We start from the raw sequence: 20,141 nt of genomic DNA, 5'->3' as shown, positions 1-20,141 counted from the left end.
ATAAATAAATAAACTACCTCTTTTTCATTATCCCAAGGGTTGAGGGGAGAGAATAAATTTCTTAACAATCTTTTAGCGAGCATCTGCTGGGTGTTCATTGTAGTAGAAGTGGGATACGGGAAACTCTAGTACAGCGGCTGGGATGATTTGGTTACAAGGTTTATTTGTTTATTTATTTTTGGCGGCTGGCCGGTACGGGGATCCGAACCCTCGACCTTGGTGTTATAACACCACGCTGGATGGGATGATTTGGATGAATAAATAACTAAATAAACTGGACTGAGAATAATTTGAAGGCGGGATTACATTCTGGCAGCCGGAGGATCTTCACAGTGTCTAGCACATCACACATACTCATTAAACAACTGCTTCATGAAGGTACAGTGCTGCGTAAAGGTTAAGTCAAGCGGGGAAAACACGTGACCGTATTTACCTTTTCGAGTCACGTGACCCTTCGCGCCCAACACGGTGGATCTCTCATCTCCTCTCCAAGGCGGCGAGGGTGCGGATTTTGGAGTAGGATGTGTGATTGGGTGGTTTATGAGCACGTGGCTCTCGGTCTCTCTTTCCTATTGGCGAGCAGCGGCCCAGCCCCGGCCAACCTCCTCCCCTCCCGGGCGCAGACCCCGCCCCTCTAGCTCTCCTAGGGCCCAACTCTGCGCAGGCGTAGTTGCTGCTGACGGGGCTTCAGGTGGCGGCTTCCTGAGGTGGCGGTGATAGTGGCTCTGTGTGCAGTTTCCCGGAGCCCTGGTGGCGCTCTCCCGAGCAGAGTCCGACAGGAATGACAGAATGGGCGCTCGAGTGTGAAAAGAGGGTGAACTCACGTGTGTGCAACATTGAGCCAACTTCCGCGCTGTGCTCGTCCCTCTCGGCATGACTCACCGCTCTTCCCCCTCCAGTTTCCGGTTGGCGGTCCCTCCGTTGCTTTTTTCCCGGGGAGGGGTGAGGAGGTTGAGAAAGTGGGGTGCAGGGAAGCAGAGGGGGGCAAAGAGAAGGGGTGGTCAAGCAGAGAGAGTGGATGTTGGGTGAGACAAGGGCCTCTGAGGCGCCCCAAGTTCACACTTAAATCCCCACGCCCACCTAGAAGAGAGAAGTAATGGGATTTGCGGGTCTAATGTCCTTACTTTTGCGTTGGTTTCCTTCCTTTGAAATGCACTCCCTTTTCCCAGCTGGTGGAAGGAAGCATGTGCATCTTTCAGGACCCCGCCTTGGTCAGGAAGTTTCTTGATCTTTGCCTTCCTCCTTCCCCAGGTTCAGTTGCTCAGTTACCCCACCGAGAGCGAGAGCGAGCTCAGAATTGGACAGACGGTTTGATTACTGATCTAGTTACATGAGAGTTACCTCAGGTCTCCGAGCTTCAGGAGCCTCATCTTTCAAAAGAAACGATAGAGCCCATATCAGATATCACAGCGTTGAGGGTCTTCCGTGAGCGAATGCGTTGTTTACAATGCTTTCTACAGTGCTTGTTGTATCCTAAGTGTTCAATAAATATTATTTCCTAAGGGGAAGGAGAGGGAAGGATACTCATTTTTTATTTTCTTCAGGTTTTATTACATCAAGACGTGCTTTTGTAATTTTTTACAAATGACAAAACAGGTGCACAGAAAGGAAGTGAGGTCCTGGAGAAAATCGTCGTGAAGTCGAGTTGTTAAAGTGCTCAATAAGGTATGAAGGAGGGGCCGGCCGTTAGCTCATAGGTTACAAAGGTTAGGCAGATAGGATGGCTTCCACTCCCACCATCCTGCCCTCCTCCCATATCCTAATGATAATAGCGACATTTGCTTATTGTATGCCAGGCACTGTGCTATGAACTTAACACTCGTTCTCTTTTTAAAAATCTTCACAATAACTCAGTGAGGTAGCTAGCTACTATTATCCTCACCTATAGAGAAGGCCTGAAGATTAGATAAAATAATTTGCCCAAGTTCATCTAACTAGTAAGTAGCAAGACAGGGACTAAATTCCACATCTGTCTATACCTTAAGTGTTTCAATTTCATGCTGTATTTCTTTTCTAATAAGATGAGGGGAAAATACTCTTTCTTGGATTAGTTTAATTTTTTTACTTCATGAAGTGGAATTTTGTTTTTATGACAAAATTTAGGAAAAAAAAAATCTGGCTCTCAAAGCACTGTCTTGAATCTCAGCAAGGATAATGTATCTGGAATCATTACATCTCAGCAACCTCTATTGGATGAGTTCGATGATGGTCAGGGTGACTGTAGTGGATTGACTTATGTCCCCCCAAAACTCCCTGAACTTGAATTGTGTTCCCCAAGTTTTATGTGTTAGAAACTTAGTCACCATTGTGACTGTTAAGAGGGTGGGAAATCCTGTTATTGTAATTGAAAGGTGGAGCCTTGAAGAGATGATTGAATTGTAGGATCGTGCAGTAGTGAATGGTTTAAAAGTAGTGGTCAGGGGCATGGTTCTGAGGGCTTTAAAAGTAGGGGAGAGTCTATCTCTCTGCTCTCTCTGCTTGCACCATTTTGCAATGTGAGACACCTGGGTCACTTTCGCCACCATCAGATGGACTTGGGACTTCCAAGCCTCAGAAACTCTAAGCGATAAATATCGTTTTTCTTGATAAATCACCCAGTTTCATCAGGTATTTTGTTATAAGCAACATAAACGAACTAATACAGTGACCAACTCATTCTGTTTTTAGCACTGAAAGTCCTGCATCCTGGGAAACCCCCTCACTACTGGGCAATCTGTGACAGTTGGACATCCTACCTAGGAGTGTAGAATTTCCTATTGGTCTTCCCTTTGATCCTCTCAGGTAAAGTTCACTGAAGACCGACCTTTATGCATGCCCAAGCATCTCTTGTGGGGTTAACTTTTATTAGTGAGCTAATATATTGAAAAATGCTTTACACAGTGCTTGGGATATAGAATGTGCTCAAAAAATGCTTTTATTTAAGAGACAGGTGAGAGGATATTCAATATATGAGAGCATAAAAGGAGGACTATGAGTTAGTGGGGAGGAAGCTTCCAGTCTTATGTACCTGTTTGCCTTTGTGACTTCTACTTGCTAAAACTGTGATAGCAGAGCATAGCTGCAGAAACTGGAGTGAGGACACAACAAAAGGTCATGCCCAAGGCTGGGATTATGCAGTTAAAACCACATAACCAGGGCTGTGGCAACTGATAGCACCCACTAGTTGATATTTTTTACTTCAACTGAGGCCATGTACAGTGGGGTAGGAACTACCACAGTGGCAGAAAGCAAAAGATGTAAAACAAGGAGGCAGAGCTGAAGAGCATCAGCTTCAGAAAATACCAAGTTACTCTTGGGCCAAATTTTTTGGAAATAATTCCATCTCAGGAGGAAATATGAATAAAGTGAACATTCCTAAGGCCCTTAAGATTTGATTTCGTGACTCCTACCAGCAGTGAGGTGCTGAAAGAGTCTCCCTTCCCTGCCCAGCAACCTAACCTGCTTTCCACTGCCCACATTTCAGCCATGCCTGGTCTCGTTGGCCAGGCTTTTACTTCAATTTTAGGCTGACCATAATCTGCCATAATCACAATGTGCAGACAACTGAGAAGCATTGTTTAAAAAGATAAGAACTGGAAGGAAAGTCTACTTGGATTCTAGTCCTGGCTCTGAAACTAATATAGCGTGGCTTTAGGTAAGGCTGGATCTTAGTTTCTTCAAAAATAAAATGAGGGGGATTGGCTAAATTTTTCTCTATCATTCTGTGCACTACTCCATGACATTTTCTGGTAGAGAATAAGGGTGGTAGTAGGGGGGAAAAAACATATTCTCTGTGAGCCACTTGAGGGTAAGAAGTTGTATCTTTGTATTGTTAATACTTTAATACAGTGTCTGTCAATAACTGTTGATACAATTTGTTGATGAGTATGGTTTGAAATTCAAAAGACCCAAAGTTTGGGCCGGCCCGTGGCTCACTCGTGAGAGTGTGGTGCTGATAACACCAAGGCCACAGGTTTGGATCCCATATAGGGATGGCCAGTTAGCTCACTGGGTGAGCGTGGTGCTGACAACACCAAGTCAAGGGTTAAGATCCCCTTACCGGTCACCTTTAAAAAAAAAAAAAAAGACCCAAAGTTTAATATAATTGTGGTACTGACTGGGTAACTGAGGAAATCTGGTTCAAAGCACCTTAGGATCTCCATCTGCAAAAAACTGGAATGAGAATTACAACCTTACATCTCTTCAGAATTAATGACTATGAGCAAACCTGTAGCTGTGTAGGTGAAAAGAATTCTGTGTTTTCAAGTTCTTGGATTATCCCAGTTAACTGAAATTTGCTTCCTAGGCAGGTGCAAGATGAACATGTATTGCCTGCCCTAATGTTAGACAAAAGCTGTCCTGAATAGGCTGTGATTCTTTCATCTACCTCACTTTTTAATGAGATTGTGCAGAAAGTTTTAGCCTGGTACACTGATTCTTTCTGACTAATGCAGTAATCAAACAAGTCTTGCGGCTTTCCTGGCAGAACAAATCAACTTAAGAGCCCACTTGAGAATTCACCATTTCCTCTCTGCTGTCTGGGCTCAAGGCAGGTGTCTCATTCTGACAGCTGAAATCAAGTAGAAATCCTTAGAGAACTGCGTCATAATGCCCCATTCTCTTTTTGACTGATTAAAAAATATATAAATGTACAGCCCACACACCTGGAATGCTATTAAGAAATAATTTCCTGCTAGCCGGTTAGCTCAGTTGGTTAGAGTGTGGTGTTGTAACACCACGGTCAAGGGTTTGGATCCCCATACCAGCCAGCTGTCAAAAAAAAAAAGAAAGAAAGAAAAGAAAAAATCTTTGGTTAATAAAAAATTCATTGATGCCATTGCTCATTTAAAAAAAAAAAAATCAATATTTTCAGTTAGCACTCCAGAGACCATTCTGGTCTACATATTTTCCAGGCCATTGCTTCTGCCAGGTGAGGTGAAAGGAAATGAATGTAGTTTTCCTATCAAGAGCAGCTGCTCCTTTGAAAAAGTCTTTCTTCAGGGGCAAATCTCAGCCTGAAAACCTGAAACCTGCCCAATTCAGATGGGCTGGCAGAGAGATTTTTGGTTTGCTGCCCTCTGCAGGCTGCACTCATTGAGCTTTGATTAGCTTGAGGAAAAAGGGATTAATCCTTAGGGATCTGAAAAGAAATGAAACAAATTAATGCCGAGATAAACTGGGAGTGGGGTGGAGGGAATAGCTAAACATCAGCCTTCCATTCAAAAAACCACAGCACTTAGGACATGGAAAGATGGCCACAGTATATTGTTATAAGTGAAAACAGGATGTAATAAAACACACAGGATGTAATAAAGCACAGCTTGATTCAATTTTAGAAAAAACAGATTTAATTATACCACAATGTTAAACTTGGGTATCTTAGTGGTGAGATTATGGGTAATTTGTCTCTTTTTTTTTTCCCCACTTCTCTGTATCATCCAAACTTTCTACAATAAATATGTATTATCCTATTAATATGAAACTAGTTTAAAACTATATTAAAAAGTGGTTGTGCCATGGGGACTTCTTGTGTGCTAGTAACATCCTTTTCCTTGATCTGGATGCTGCACGTCTTTATAAGCTGTCCACTTAAGATATGTGCACTTCTCTGTATGTATAGTATACTTCAATTAAAACAGTTTTTAGACTGGCCAGTTAGCTTAGTTGGCTAGAGCATGGTGCTGATAACACTAAGGGTCAGGGTCAGGTTTCAATCCCTGTACTGGCCAGCCACCAAAATTTTTTTTAAAAAAGGTTTTTAAAAAGTTGTTGTACTAGAACTCTCATTCACTGCTGGTGGGGATGCAAAATGGTACAGCCAGTTTCGAAGACAGTTTGGCAGTTTGTTACAAAACTAAACATACTTTTACCATATGATTGAGCAATTACACTCCTGGTGTTTACCCACAAGTTGAAAACATGTCCACACAAAAACCTGTACATGGATGTTTATAGCACCCTTATTCGTAATTGCCAAAACTTTGAAGCAAACAAGATGTCCTTCAGTAGGTGAATAGTTATATACTGTGCGAAAGGTGGGGCGGGGGGGGCAGGGGATATATGGGATCTCTCTTTTTTTTCTTTTTAACTTATCAATATACAATGTAGTTGATTTTCATGTCCCATTACCAATGGAACTCTCTTTAATTTCTGCTCAATTTTGCTGTGAACCTAAAATTGCTCTAAAAGATAACATCTATTTTTTTCAAAAAAGTGGTTCTACTCCTTGGGCCGGCCTGTGGCTCACTTGGGGGAGTCTGGTGCTGATAACATCAAGGCCTCGAGTTCGGATCCCATATAGGGATGGCCGGTTGGCTCACTGGCTGAGCGTGGTGCTGACAACACCAACTCAAGGGTTAAGATCCCCTTACCGGTCATCTTTTATTTATTTATTTATTTATTTATTTATTTATTTATTTTTTTAAAGATGACCGGTAAGGGGATCTCAACCCTTGGCTTGGTGTAGTCAGCACCACGCTCAGCCAGTGAGCCAACCGGCCATCCCTATATAGGATCTGAACCCGTGGCCTTGCTGTTATCAGCACCACACTCTCCCGAGTGAGCCACGGGCTGGCTCCCGGTCATCTTTAAAAAAAAAAAAAGTGGTTCTACTCTTCTGGAAATATACTAAAAACTACTGAATTGTATACATTAAATGAGTGAATTGTATAATATGTGAATTACATCCCAATAAAACTTATCTTTTAAAAACATGTTTGTACTCATAGATTTAAGATACATTATTTACCAAATGCAATTTCTGGACCCTGTTTGGATTCAAACAAACCAACTCTAAAAAAATAATGAGATAATCCAGGGAAATCTGACAACTGAGGGGATAGTTGATGATGTTATGGAATTATTGTTAATTTTTTAGGTGTGATTATGATGTTGTAATTATATAAAAAAGATTTAGAGATACATATTTAAGTATTTACAAATGAAATAAAATAATGTTTGGTATTATTTAACCAACTGAGCAGGTTAGCTCAGTTGGATAGAGCATGGTGCTGATAACACCATGGTCAAGGGTTCAGATCCCCGTACCAGCCAGTCACCAAAAAAAAAGATTGGCCATGTGTTGATTATTACTGAAAGCTCGTGATGGGTACATAAGGGTTCATTACACTATTCTCTCAAATTTTGTATATATTTAAAATTTGCTATAATTTGAATAGTGGAACTGTTTCCTCCCAGTTTTTCTTTATTTTTAAAATTTCCTGACACTTCAACCTATTTTATACTGATGTTGTATTTCTGCTAAAAATATTTATCTAGAATCTAATAATGGGAAAACAGTCAAACAAATACAAACACATTTTGCAAAACAACTGGCCTGGACTGTTAAAAAATGTCTCAGCTGGCTGGTCAGTTCAGTTGGTTAGAGCATGGTGTTGATAACACCAAGGTCAAGGTTCGGATTCCCTTCCCAGCCAGCTGCCAAAAAAAATAAAACTATGAGATACCACTTCACACCCACAAGGATGGCTGTAATCAAAAAGATATATTAACAAGTGTTAGCAAGTATGTGGAGAAACTGGAATCCTTGTGCATTGCCAGTGGGGATGTAAAATGGTGTAGCCACTTTGGAAAACAGCCTGGAAGAGTCTCAAAAAGTTAAACAAGAATTACCATTTGACCCAACAATTCTACTCCTAGGTATATTCTCAAGACAGATGAAAACATTTTCACACAAAAACTTATGCACATGTTCAGAGCAGAATTATTCATAATAGCCAGAAAGTGGAAACAACCCAAATGTCCATTAACTGATAAATGTATTATATTGATACAATGGAATTTTATTCAACCATAAAAAGGAATAAAGTACTGAAACATGCTACTATATGGATGAAACTTGGATACATTATGCTAATTAGAGAACCCAGAAAAAAGGCCAAATACTGTTTGAAATGAATTGTTGCCAGGGGCTAGGGGTGGTGATGATAGTGGTGGGGAATAGGGAATTATTGCTAACGGATGTAAGATTTCTTCTTGGGATGGTGAAAATGTTCTGGAACTAGATAGTAGTAATAAATGCACAACTTTGTGAGTGAACTAAAAACCAGTCAATTTACACTTTAAAGGGTAAACTTTATGGTATGTGAGTTTTATCTCAATAAAGCTGTTATTTCAAATAATGGGGCATTGCTTTTTAAAAGCAGTGGCAGATTTTGGAACATTTACTGTCTTAAATAGCTTTGTGCCTAGAACTTGAAAATCATAGCCTTTCAAACACTGTAGTTTTATGTATTTAAAAAATTAGTTTTAATTAAGAATGGCCATACATACAGTGCACCCTACTACTCTCAGTGGAATGGGAACTGGAATCTGTCTGTCATCTGAGATGGCATTTACCTTTAGCAGCAGAATTCAAGTGAAAATCCCTGTTTCTGGTTCAGAAACATCACGCTGTGGTCAGCGTGGGTCTATTAAAGGCAGCAACTCTCCACAACGAGAATCCAGTTTCAGACAGGCCAAGTCATCTGACCGTGTGGGCCCAATGTTCAATATTGCAATTGGTAGCTGCTTCTCCCGGGCAGTGAGGATAAACCTGTAACCAGAGTACACCTGCAAGAGGAGAAGACATATGTAAGAGCTCTCTAGATACAAGAAAAGATAAACCAAATAAGGAGCCTCTCCAAGACTCCCTATCCCACAAAAGGGCCAATTACTGCAGATACCTGCAAGGACGATCCCACCACCAAGAGCGAGTCGGCTTCTTTTACACGCTGGTGCACAAAATCAACCTTGTCAGGGTTTACTGTGTCCCCGAAGAAAACCACATCTGGTTTCAGAGGGCCTCCGCATCGAATGCAGGATGGGACCTGAAAGCTCTGTACCTGCTCCTCTGAGAGAAAGACATCACCATCGGGAGCCAGGCCATGGGCTTCAGCGCTCCAGGTGGGGTTCAGGACCTCAAAGCGCTCCTGCAGCATCCCCCGGGGAGTCTGCTCACCACAACCCAAGCAGAGGACCCTGTAACCAAAGAAGAGACCAGTTGAACAGTATGTCCTTGGGAGGCACAAAGCTGCTGAAGATGTTTCATCCCCAACCATTTTCAGCCCTTCCATCACTGCTTTCTTTTCCTACCACCCACAGTCCCCCTACCCCTCCCCATTTTAGGCATACTTTCTCATGACCTCTTTAGCTACCACCCTGTTTCTCACCTTCCTTCCACTGCCAACCTTCTAGAACAAGTAATGTACATCTGTTTCCTTACTACACACTCCCTGCTTAACCTTTTGCTAGCTTGCTTGTATCCTTAATACAACTGCAAATGCTCTACCAAATGACTTCCTTAGTGCCAAAACCAGTGTTTTTTCCCTCTGTCTCTTGTTCTTTCTATCTGCTGTGATTGTTGTTGTCTATCACCATCCTCTCTATAAAACACTTCTCCCCCTGGGTTTCCTTGACACACAGTCTTCTGGTTCTCTTCTCATCTGTCTAATCACCAGAACATGACTTCCGTGAGAGCGAGCACTTTGTGTCTTTTGGCCACTGTGCTTCCGCCTACCACCTAGAACAGTGCCTGCACATAGTAGGTACTCACTAAATAATTGTTGAAAGAAAAATAAAAGGTTGTTTAGCTGGTTCCTCCTCTGAATGCTCTTACTGAAGTCCTCCATCCTGTTTTCTTTCTATGTTCCCCTCCTCGGGAGCTCTCGTTTTCATTGCCTCAATGCCTCTGTGTAATGGTTTCCTTCTCTATCTCTCTCCCAAGCTCTAGTCCAATCTCCAGTCCAATCTCCAAGTCTTTTTGTGGGGGCGGGGGCCAGTACAGGGATCCAAACCCTTGACCTTGGTGTTATAACACCGAACTCTAACTAACTGAGCTAACTGGCCAGCCCCTTCCAAGTCTTCTTGTCTGTCCTGTCAAGCTTAACCTCTATCTTCAACCACCCCTCCCCAACTTCTCTATCACCATCATTCCTCCAGAAACTCCGACCGAAACCCTTGGAAAAAATTTGTTCCTCATTTTTCTCCTTTTAATTTAGTCAGCCATCAGATTATGTTGATTTTTTTAAAGGCCTCCTATGAAATGACAAAAAGTCTTGGATTTGGTTTTAAATGTATAAGAAAAGACAGGGAGAATAAACTTGATAAAATCTTAGAATCTGGGTGATGGTATATGGTAATTCATTATACTATTCTCTTTACTTTTGTGAATGTTTGAAATTTTCATCATGAGGGCTGGCTGGTTAGTTCAGTTGCGGTATTATAACACCAAGGTCAAGGTTTTGGATCCCCATACTGGTCAGCCACCAAAAAAAGAAGTTCATCATGAAAAAAATGTGATAGGCATCATTAACTCTCTAGTTCCCCCATTACCACCTTAATCTGGGTCCTTCAGGCTGACCTCCCTGACCCATTTTTTCTAATCCTGTTCAGCCTTCTTCAAGTGCTATTTTTATCATGTTGCTTTCTTGTTCTGAAAACACTAATAGTCCCCTCTGGGGTTTCACAACAGACCCAAACTGCCCTGTCTGATTTTCAAATACAACCATGATTTAGGTCTAGCCTTCCCACTGACTCATACTAGTTCCCAGCCCATACCCTCCACAGAGGCCAGGCCAGACTCCTCTGGGTTCTACAAATTTCCTTCATTTAGAAAGCCCTCTTTTTCCCCTTTGCCTAATCAAACTTGAGCCAGTCTCAAGGCCCACCTTTCCCATTAAATCCTCGATTATTCCAATCTTTAGTTAATCTGTTTCTTTGAATGTGTACAGCATACACATCAGGAATCACACAATTTAACAATCACCTGTTGAGTTGTCATTAAACATGTTATTTTTGTGTCCTCTCAAACATTACAAAGTTCCCATGTATAAAGCAGACCATGTTGTATATTTTCGTTTTGACCCCTCCACACCACCAAGTAGCGTGCCAATACACACCACATATTACAGACATCCAGTAAATATTTTATGTGGGCAGATTGATTTCAGCCCTCAGAGGAGGATCTCTGGGGTTTAAAGATAATGCAAAGATCTCCAATTAGCTACAAGTTATTGCCAAGGCTACAGGCATGATACCCTGCCCATGTATTTGTTCCATTTATGTTTACTGAGTTCTGACTATATGCCAGGCTATATTGTGTTCTATGTATCTTGGCACTGGAGACCCAGTATATGCCATTGGCATTATGCTCACATCCCCTGGAGTAGACCCTGAAGGCCACTTGCACACAGTTTTTTTATAAGCAGCTTCCTGCCTTTCTCTTGCTTAATTAAGGTGTTCTCTAGCCATGGGAGACTTCTCAGAAGGAACAGTGTCAAATTGTTGAGTTAATTCCCCAAGACTGACCCTGGATGAAGGAGGGATGGTGGATAAATACGCCAGCTTCGTCAACTTTCAGGGAAACAATTCTGAAGCATGTCCTAGATAGTCAAGGGTCCTTCACAGGATTGAGTCTCAGCTGCCCAAAGCAGTGACCCTTTCTCGGCTTTCCTCTCCAGCCTGTTTTACTTCTCCACTCCCTCACTGAATTTACTGAGATCAACTCCACACTAAACAACTTGCTCCTAAATCTTTCCTCAAGGTCTGACTAAGACAACAGTGATCAAGACAGCGGCCAAAGGCCCTGCTCTCAGGAAACAGCACACATTTTTGCTTCCAAAGCATTTAGACCTTACTGCACCTGTGCATGCATCCATGGAGTTCCGTCAGGCGCTGACTCCCTGCCTTGGTGTGCAGGGCATCCACATTTTGGGTCACCAACCAGTACAGCTTTCCGAGTTTCTCCCAGTTGCTCAAAGCCCAGTGTGCAGGGTTAGGCTGGTGGGAAGAGAACTGAGGCCAGCCTACGAAGTTCCTCGCCCAGTACCGCTGGCGGATTGGAGCACTCCGTACAAAATCAACATGCTGGATGGGCCTCCGGTCAGTGCGGGCATAAAGTCCCACCTTTTCTGACCTATAGTCTGGGATCCCCGACTCAGTGGAGATTCCTGCCCCAGTCATCACTAGGAGTCTCTTGGAAAGGGTGACAAAGCGCTGTAATTCTCTGACATTCTCAGGGTCCAAAGGAGGACTGCATGGCACAAATAACCCAATGGATCCATGTGAGCACTGCCGGCCGAGGTTCATGGTCCAATGGTCTTTTGCTGACCTGAAAGTCAACCCAAAGCTCATCCTCATTCTAGAGAAAAAGAAACCTCTTGTGAGAAACTGGGTTTTAAAAACAATGGTAACCACCAACTGATGATGGACAAGCAAAATATGGTCCATCCATAGAATGAAATATTATTTGGCTATAAAAATCAATGAAATTCTGACACATGCTACAACATGAATAAACATGGAAAACATTATGCGAAATGTAAGAAGTCGGTCACAGAAAGACAAATATTATATGGTGCTACTTACATAAAATGTCCAGAATAGGTAAATCTACAGAGACAGAAATAGATTACTAGTTGCCAGGGCTGGAGGAAGGGAGAATGTTGTAGCATATATCAGAACTTTATTTTTATTATTTATTTATTTATTTATTTTCTGACTGGTAAGGGGATCACAACCCTTGGCACGGTGTTGTCTGCACCACGCTCAGCCAGTAAGCGCACCGGCCATCCCCATATAGGATCCGAACTCGTGGCCTCAGCACTCCCAGTGCCGCACTCTCCCGAGTGAGCCATGGGGCCGGCCCAGAACTTTATTTTTATAGCTGAAAATAAGAAAAAAAAAAATAAGTAAGATCTAGACACTGAGCTGCTAACATTACAAAAATAGAGACACCCAGAATTGTGAGATTCTTGATGAAGGAGCATACCATTGCCCAAGATGTGATCCCCCCCCCCCAAAAAAAGTTTACTCTGATCAAGTCTCTAGAGCTAATTACCAATTTATAGGAAATAAAGACAGAGCAATGTGTTAGATGATATCTTTTGTCATCTGGCAAAGTCCAGACCATGGGAAACTCTACAGGACAAATAAATCAGTCTCTTCAACAAATAAATTGCATGAGGTAGAGATAGATACAAAGGGGAATTATATATTAAAGAGATTTAAAGCATATTGAGGGGCTGGCCAGTTAGCTCACTTGGTTAGAGCCTGGTGCTGATAAAACCAAGGTCAAAGGTTCAGATCCCTATACTGGCCAGCCACAAATAAAATAAAATAAAAAATAAAGACATACCAACCAATTGCAATATGGGGGACTTATTTGGATCCTGATTCAAACAAACTTAGAAAAATTAGAAAATTGGACATTAAGCAGATATTGATAATATTAAGGAATTACTGTTAATTTGTTTGTTTGTATGTATGACAAATAGTATTGTGATTTTTTTTTTAAAAGTCCTCATCCTGTAGCATTACGTGCCAAAAACTTTTTTGTTTTTTGTCTTGGAGGCTGGCCAATACAGGGATCTGAACCCTTGACTTTAGCATTTTAACAACGTGTTCTAACCAACTGAGCTAATTGGCCAGCCCCCCCATGATAAAATTTGGGATGAAATGATACATCCAAAAGGATTTCCTTCAAAATAATATTGGGAGGGGTGTGGAGTAGATAGGAATATACAAACAAAACAAGATCAGCCAAGAATTGTTAACTGTTGAAGCTGGGTGATGGTTCATTATATTATTCTATCTCCACAATAAAAAAATTTTTTAAAAAAGTAATTCCTTTGGGCCAACCCCGTGGCGCACTCGGGAGAGTGCGGCCCTGGGAGCGCTGCAGCGCTCCCGCCGCGGGTTCGGATCCTATATAAGGATGGCCGGTGCGCTCGGTGCGGCCGGTCACAAAAATAAATAAATAAATAAATAAATAATTCCTTAGGGGAACATGTGGTGTACCCAAAACAGTGGGAGTGCATAAATGCCAAACGAAACCAGGACAGTGGGAGTGCATAAAGGAGATGAAGGAAAATGCTAATATTGTTTGAATTTTAACAGTTTAACAGATATGATCAGAGATCAAATGAGAAGAGGAAAAGAGAACGGAGAAGAGAATTTGAAGAGAAGCTAAAATGTGGAATGTTTTTTCTTTTCTTTCTTTCTTTTCTCTTTTAAAAGATGACCGGTAAGGGGATCTTAACCCTTGACTTGGTGTTGTCAGCACCATGCTTTCCCAAGTGAGCTAACCGGCCATCCCTATAATAGGGATCCAAACCCGTGGCCTTGGTGTTATCAGCTGCACACTCTCCCAAGTGAGCCATGGGCCGGCCCTGGTTTTTTCTTAAAGGTAGACAAAACAGTATCTGGACCATATTAGCAGTCATATAGTATTTGAAGAAAATGTATTTGAAATTAAATGTACAAAGAGAACTGGGGCAGGTAACTTAAAAGTGTAGCTCCCTCATGTAGCCCTGGGTCTAAACAAAAATGAAAGCAAGGGCACATGATTATCAACTGTACAGTGATAAATAAGGGCTAAGGCCTCAAAAAATACAGACACCCCCCAAACTATAGGTCAGCGATAATGGAAACAAAGAAAAGAAGGAAGAGAGTGTACCCAAATTAGAAAGTGTCTCTAGCAAGAATCCACAAATAAAAGCTTGGGTAGCATCTTATTACCCCCAAATAGTCCCCCCTAAGTTGCATTTGGGAGCAGGTTACTGATGAGATTTCAAGACCTCTCCAATTTATATATGAAAGCTGCCAACCTGAAAAGTATCTAATAATCAGCAAACTTGGACCCTTAAATATTATAAGGAGGGTAGTGAGAGCCAATAAACAGCACGATATTGAGAAACAACTGGGGAGTAGGAATTTGTTGTAAATGAATACAATACTGTTTTATGGAAGATAAGGCTATCTAGTTATTAGATAAATGTATTGGAAACATGCACGGGTTTTTACATTATCTGAGAAAGCTATCCATCCAGACCGTAGTACTCCTGGTGGCAGATTCCATGCTTATTGGAACAACCTACTGATAATGAATTAATCAATGACTTCGGTACCTTGAACGGTAGCCCCAAAATGAACAAGCATATCTTTCACTGAAAAGGTACAGCTCTTCTCCAGCCCCCCTCCCCATACACACCTACAGTGTATTTATGATTTTACTTTGTAATCCAATCTTTTGTAAAATCTGTAAGGGTGTGAGCTAGCTCAGAATCTGATAACTAGGGCTGGCAGGTTAGCTCAGTTGGTTAGAGCACAGTCTTTTAACACCAAGGTTATGGGTCATTTCCCCAGAGCAGCCAGCTGCCAAAAAGTAAAAAAGAGAATCTGATAACTCAATGATGCATTGAACACTAGAGCTCCAGGTTTATAGAAAAACTGACCCATGCCAGAAGTGTAATGGTAAACAGGCTTCCCCTCATAACTGCCTCCCCACCCCCTCAAAAAGATAAAGAAAATAATCCTATCATGGCTGATTTCAGGCTAAGGATGGTTTAACAACTGTTTAGCAAATTCCTGAAAATTTAACAACTGGCCCTCACCAGTATAAACTGACTCCATATCCAGCACACTCTCCTGAGTCCTATGAGTCCAACCTGAAACAACAAGCTCACCTTTTTTATTACCTTTTTAATAATTTTTTTCTGGTCAAGAATCTCTAATACCTTCCACAAAATAAAACCTTGTCTACACACTGGACTATCTCATAACAGCCTAAGCCAATCTTATCTTTCTGACCTCTTAACCTAAACTAGAGTTATACTATGCTGCAGCCCGCAGATGCGAATTAACTTCAAATGGCTGGCAGCGAATCTGCCAAGGCTTTCTGCATTCGAGGGAAATTGTATATTTTGGTTTATTTTAAAAAGGGAGGAGAGGGAAGAGAAAAACAGTAAAGCAGGATTCTAGCATAACATAAAGCTTATTCTTTCTCTCTGAGTAGCACCTGGCTGGTCAGAATTGAATTCTTTATAAATTTCAAAAGCTTAATGGCTTAACCCAATATTTTAAAAATCCCTTAATAGTTAATTATTATTATTTAATATTTAGATGTATATCTGCATCTAAAGATGTCTCTATAAGAGGAATAAATTTATCTATATTTTAAATTAATACCATTCCTTGGGGATGTGTTCCATAAACCTACTTCTTACTTTGTTTATAGAATTATCTTATTTCTCCATGAATTAAGAGAAGCACATTTGAGTTCTAGCATGCCAAGAATTTTTTTAAACTTGTTTTAGTTTTTAGTTTTTTGCGGGATTTTTTGTTTTTTTGTTTTTTTGCATGCCAAGGTTTTGACAAAGAAGCTGTTGCTCAGACCTTTCAGGCTCTTAATTTTATCCATGCAATTAAGCACACAGACACACTTTCTATTCTTTCATTTTTCCTATATTATTTTAGTTTACCCTCCCTTGCAAACTCTGCTACTTGGACACAGCAAAAAGACAAGACCCCTGCGTGTCAGCTTTTCTAGCTGTAACAACAAGGCTTTAACTTATTATTTGATATAATGCAGAAATTCTCTAGCGATACGAACCCCGAATGTAAACATTATTTTATGCTTGGCTTTCCGGACCTGAGTTCAGGATCCTGTTTTCTCCTTGACATTCCACGGCAAAACGTGAACAGCTAAACAAATACATAGTCCGGTTTCCTGAGACCAAAGGGCCAGGGAAACCCCGCTGAAAACGTGCTCTGTGGTAAAAGCTGCTCTCTTCCAGGCCCCACCAAGGGCAAAGAGGAGAAATGGAGTCCCTTACAAGAAATCCACAACTTCTAGAAACCTGTAGCCCGCACAGAAAACACTCACCTTTCACAGATTAATGGACACTTCACACCCGACAGTGGGACTGTCTGGTTACATTTGCATTTTGGGAAATGTAGTTCATGAAGCCGAAATGATGCGAGAAAAACTACAAGTCCCACAATCCTTTGGGTCGTCCAGGAGCGCCCCCTGTCTGCCTTTCCCGGCAGAGGTTTTGAACCTTGGTTCCTGTTGTTCCTCTCTCACCCGGGACAGTGATACGTATTTGAGAGAAAAGTGGTTAGAACTTCGTACCAATGTCTTGAGTGCGAAATAGCACATCCAAACGGCGCTAAATTAGGAATTCATCCTCTCTTAGAAGCTTTCGGGGCTGGTTAGCTCAGTTGGTTAGGACGCAGCCTTATAACACCAAATAGAAACTTTTAATAATGGATTTGACTCGTCCTCAACTACAGTGTTTTTGATCTTTTCCATTCACCGCTATGGAATCAAATTCCCTACGGTGGAATTTGATTCACCACGGTATAGTGTAGTGGGTTATGAAGAAATACGTTCACACACACTCACACACAAAGACAAAAACAGAAAGACAAAAAAAGAAAACAAGAAAAACAGAAAAAAAATAGGTTCACAAACATCTAAAAAGTTGTTTTAAAAGTTAATATGAACAATTAAAGCCAAATATAATACACATGGACTAATGTGCTTATCCACTTGGCTTCTCCAATTTTATTTCTCATCTTTATATTTTATTAAATCAATCAACACAATGCCTACGTCTCACTCCCACAGATTCTGATTTAATTTTTCAGTTCTTCAGGTGGAAGGAGCATCATTAATTGAGATTGGTTGGAAATACAGAGCCATTGTGCTTTTAGGCTCCAAAGAATCTCTTGCTCTGAGGAGTAGTTAGCTGAGCTTTCAATTTTTCTTTTTTTCCCCCACCCTCCCCCAGTTTTTCTCTTAGTGCTGGGAAAGTCATGTGTGGAGTGTGAAGTCATCCAAGACAGCTGGTGAAGCACACAATTTCCCTTAATAGCTACTGACAGAGTGTAATGAGCCACCCAAGACATTCTCAAGGGCTGATACCCTTGTGAGATTAGGGCTTTCGTCTTTTTATTTCTCACAATTCGACCCCACCTAGAATTAATGACTAAGTCCTTGATTGGATCAAAGTAAAATAATCTAAATTAACCAGATTGCTAGTCTTTTCCTTTTTTGTTCTTCTGGGTTTTTTTCCCCTATCCCAGCAGTTACGGCTATGACGAAAACAAGTAAATACATAACTACACATCATCACCAAACAGACCTTGAAAAAGGTCATTTTTAGGGCCGGCCCGTGGCCCATTTGGGAGAGTGCGGTGCTGATAACACCGCACTCCCTATATAGGGTTCGGATCCCTATATAGGGATGGCCAGTTAGCTCACTTTGGAGAGAGTGGTGCTGACAACACCAAGTCAAGGGTTAAGATCCCCTTACCGGTCATCTTTAAAAAAAAAAAAAAAAATCATTTTTGTTATTTTATTATTATTTTTTGGCGGCTGGCCAGTATGGGGATCCAAACCCTAGACCTTGGTGTTATCAGCGACATGCTCTAACCAAATGAGCTAAGTGGCCAGCCCCAAAATGTCATTTTTATATCTAGATGATGAGTACATGAATGTTCACTGAACAATTGTTTGAACTTTTTGTGTTTGAAACTTTTTATAATAAAATTTTGGGGAAAATGTCACTTTCTCAGAAACTTCTACAGTATTTGCATCTTAATGAATAGTAAAAACCAAAATAAAAGTATTTTGGAGAATACAGTTCTGAGGAGAAATCAGTCCAGATATAGGTTTCTAAACAGTTTGCCATTTGCCAAAGGAAAATAGGCAGTGAGGGTGAACATTACTTCAAATTTCATATACTGTGAGGGCCGAGCCCGTGGCGCACTTGGTAGAGTGCGGCGCTGGGAGCGCTGCGACGCTCCCGCACTCACTGGCTGAGTGCCGGTCACGAAAAGGACAAAATAAATAAATAAATAAATAAAATAAAAGTACAAGTTAAAATAAAAAAACAATTTCATATACTGTGGGTATTAAGCCTCTTTTAGCCTCTCTCCTCTGAATTAGTATGTCCACAGAAAACTGTATTTTTTTCTTTTTTTCCCCTTTGGTTGCTGGCCGGTTAAGTGGATCTGAACCCTTAGACCTTGGTATTATCAGCATCAGGCTCTAACCGAGTGAGCTAACTGGCCAACCAAGAAAGCCCTTTTGGATTAAACATAGAAACCATCCATCTAAGAATGAATGGATAAACAAAATTCCATACAGTGGAATATTATTCAGCCATAAAAAGAAATGAAATCCTGATACACCCTACAACATGGATGAACCTTAAAAACATTATGCTAAGTTACAGAAGCCAGACGCAAAAGGACAAATATTACATGATTCCATTTGTGTAAGGTACCTAGAGAGAGGTCAAATTCATAGAGATAAAGTAGAATGGAGGTTGCCAGGGGCTGGAGGGAGACAGGACTGGGAAGCTGGAGTTTAGAGGGTACAGAGTTTCAGTATGGAAGATAAACAAGTCCTGGAGATGAATGGAGGGGATAGTTGCACAACTAGGTGAATGCATTCAATACCACTGAACTTACACTTAAACATGGTTAAAATGGTAAATGTTATCTTATTTATACTTTACCACAATAAAAAAAAAAACATTAAAAAGAGAAAAAAAAAAAAAAAAAAAAAAAAAAAACTTCGGAGAAAGTAGTTATATCGCGAACCCGGAGCCAAGTGAACAACAGCACCCAGACAACCTATTTCTCTTAGCTGCCCCTTGCAGTCACTGAATTAAGTCTATTAGCATGTTTCCTCCCATCATGCTTTGCTTCATTGTCTACAAAAACCTAGTCAAGTGAAATCACAAGCGAATATCCAGAAACCGCTAAGTATTTCCGAGAGATCTTCATATGGTTGTACAATTTTCAAACAAACAATAATTGAAGGTTTTTACGTGAGACTCAAACTCGCCTGTCTGAAAAAGGAAGCTGACTTACTGGGGATGATGAGCAGGGGGCGGTACTCGCCAGCTTTGCGCAGTGGCAGTATCGTAGCCAATGAGGTTTATCCGAGGCGCGATTATTGCTAATTGAAAACTTTTCCCAATACCCCGCCGTGACGACTTGAAATATAGTCGGCACTGGCAATTTTTGACAGTCTCTACGGAGACTGAACATTTCTGTTAAAAAGGTAGTGGTTTTTTTTTCAGCTATGTGAGTATTTTAACGATTTACTGTAAGCGGTGAAGTTTCTGCCGATTATTTCTCACTTCTTTCCTTTCTCGAGAAGTTCATTGCTTAACATATGTATATCCTTTCTTTCTTGGTTCTTGGGGTCTGGCCAGTTGAGGGTACCAGGGATCGAACTCCTATCCTAACCTTGGTGTTATCGGTACCACTTTTCTAACCAACTGAGCTAACTCGTCAGCCCTCCCCCCTTTTTTCTTTATTGTGGCGTCTGTCGACCTCGAACCCTTTGTCTTGGTGTTAAAACA

At 41.1% G+C, this 20,141-nt stretch overlaps 1 protein-coding gene, 1 long non-coding RNA gene and 1 other non-coding gene across 4 annotated transcripts; 2 read left to right on the top strand and 1 right to left on the bottom strand.

Moving 5' to 3' along the window:
• Positions 1–686: 686 nt before the first annotated feature.
• LOC134367470 (uncharacterized) lies at positions 687–2,774 on the top strand. Its single transcript, XR_010022416.1, has 3 exons — positions 687–905; positions 1,597–1,665; positions 2,668–2,774. It is a non-coding gene; the product is annotated as an uncharacterized LOC134367470 (long non-coding RNA).
• Positions 2,775–7,091: 4,317 nt separating this feature from the next.
• On the bottom strand, positions 7,092–16,682 carry SIRT4 (sirtuin 4). 2 transcript variants are annotated; one of them, XR_010022645.1, is made up of 5 exons: positions 16,643–16,682; positions 11,621–12,118; positions 8,664–8,958; positions 8,338–8,550; positions 7,092–7,416 (listed from the first exon to the last, which is right to left on the bottom strand). XR_010022645.1 is itself a non-coding variant. In XM_063087111.1 (4 exons), exons 2-4 carry the CDS (start codon positions 12,115–12,117, stop codon positions 8,398–8,400), a joined length of 945 nt encoding a protein of 314 aa, XP_062943181.1. In that variant the 5' UTR covers position 12,118; positions 16,643–16,682; the 3' UTR covers positions 7,748–8,397. The 2 variants fall into 2 exon arrangements, 1 of the variants encoding a protein (XP_062943181.1); XM_063087111.1 differs by lacking the exon at positions 7,092–7,416 and having other exon boundaries at positions 7,748–8,550.
• A 2,993-nt stretch (positions 16,683–19,675) lies between these two features.
• On the top strand, positions 19,676–19,816 carry LOC134371268 (U4 spliceosomal RNA). The gene has a single exon (XR_010022714.1). It is a non-coding gene; the product is annotated as a U4 spliceosomal RNA (small nuclear RNA).
• The last annotated feature ends 325 nt before the right edge of the window (positions 19,817–20,141 follow it).

This window comes from Cynocephalus volans, chromosome 2 (assembly GCF_027409185.1).
Source record: "Cynocephalus volans isolate mCynVol1 chromosome 2, mCynVol1.pri, whole genome shotgun sequence".
NCBI lineage: Eukaryota > Metazoa > Chordata > Mammalia > Dermoptera > Cynocephalidae > Cynocephalus > Cynocephalus volans.
The sequence above is the reverse complement of the archived record's forward strand: the minus strand, read 5'-3'. Positions and strand labels throughout refer to the sequence as shown.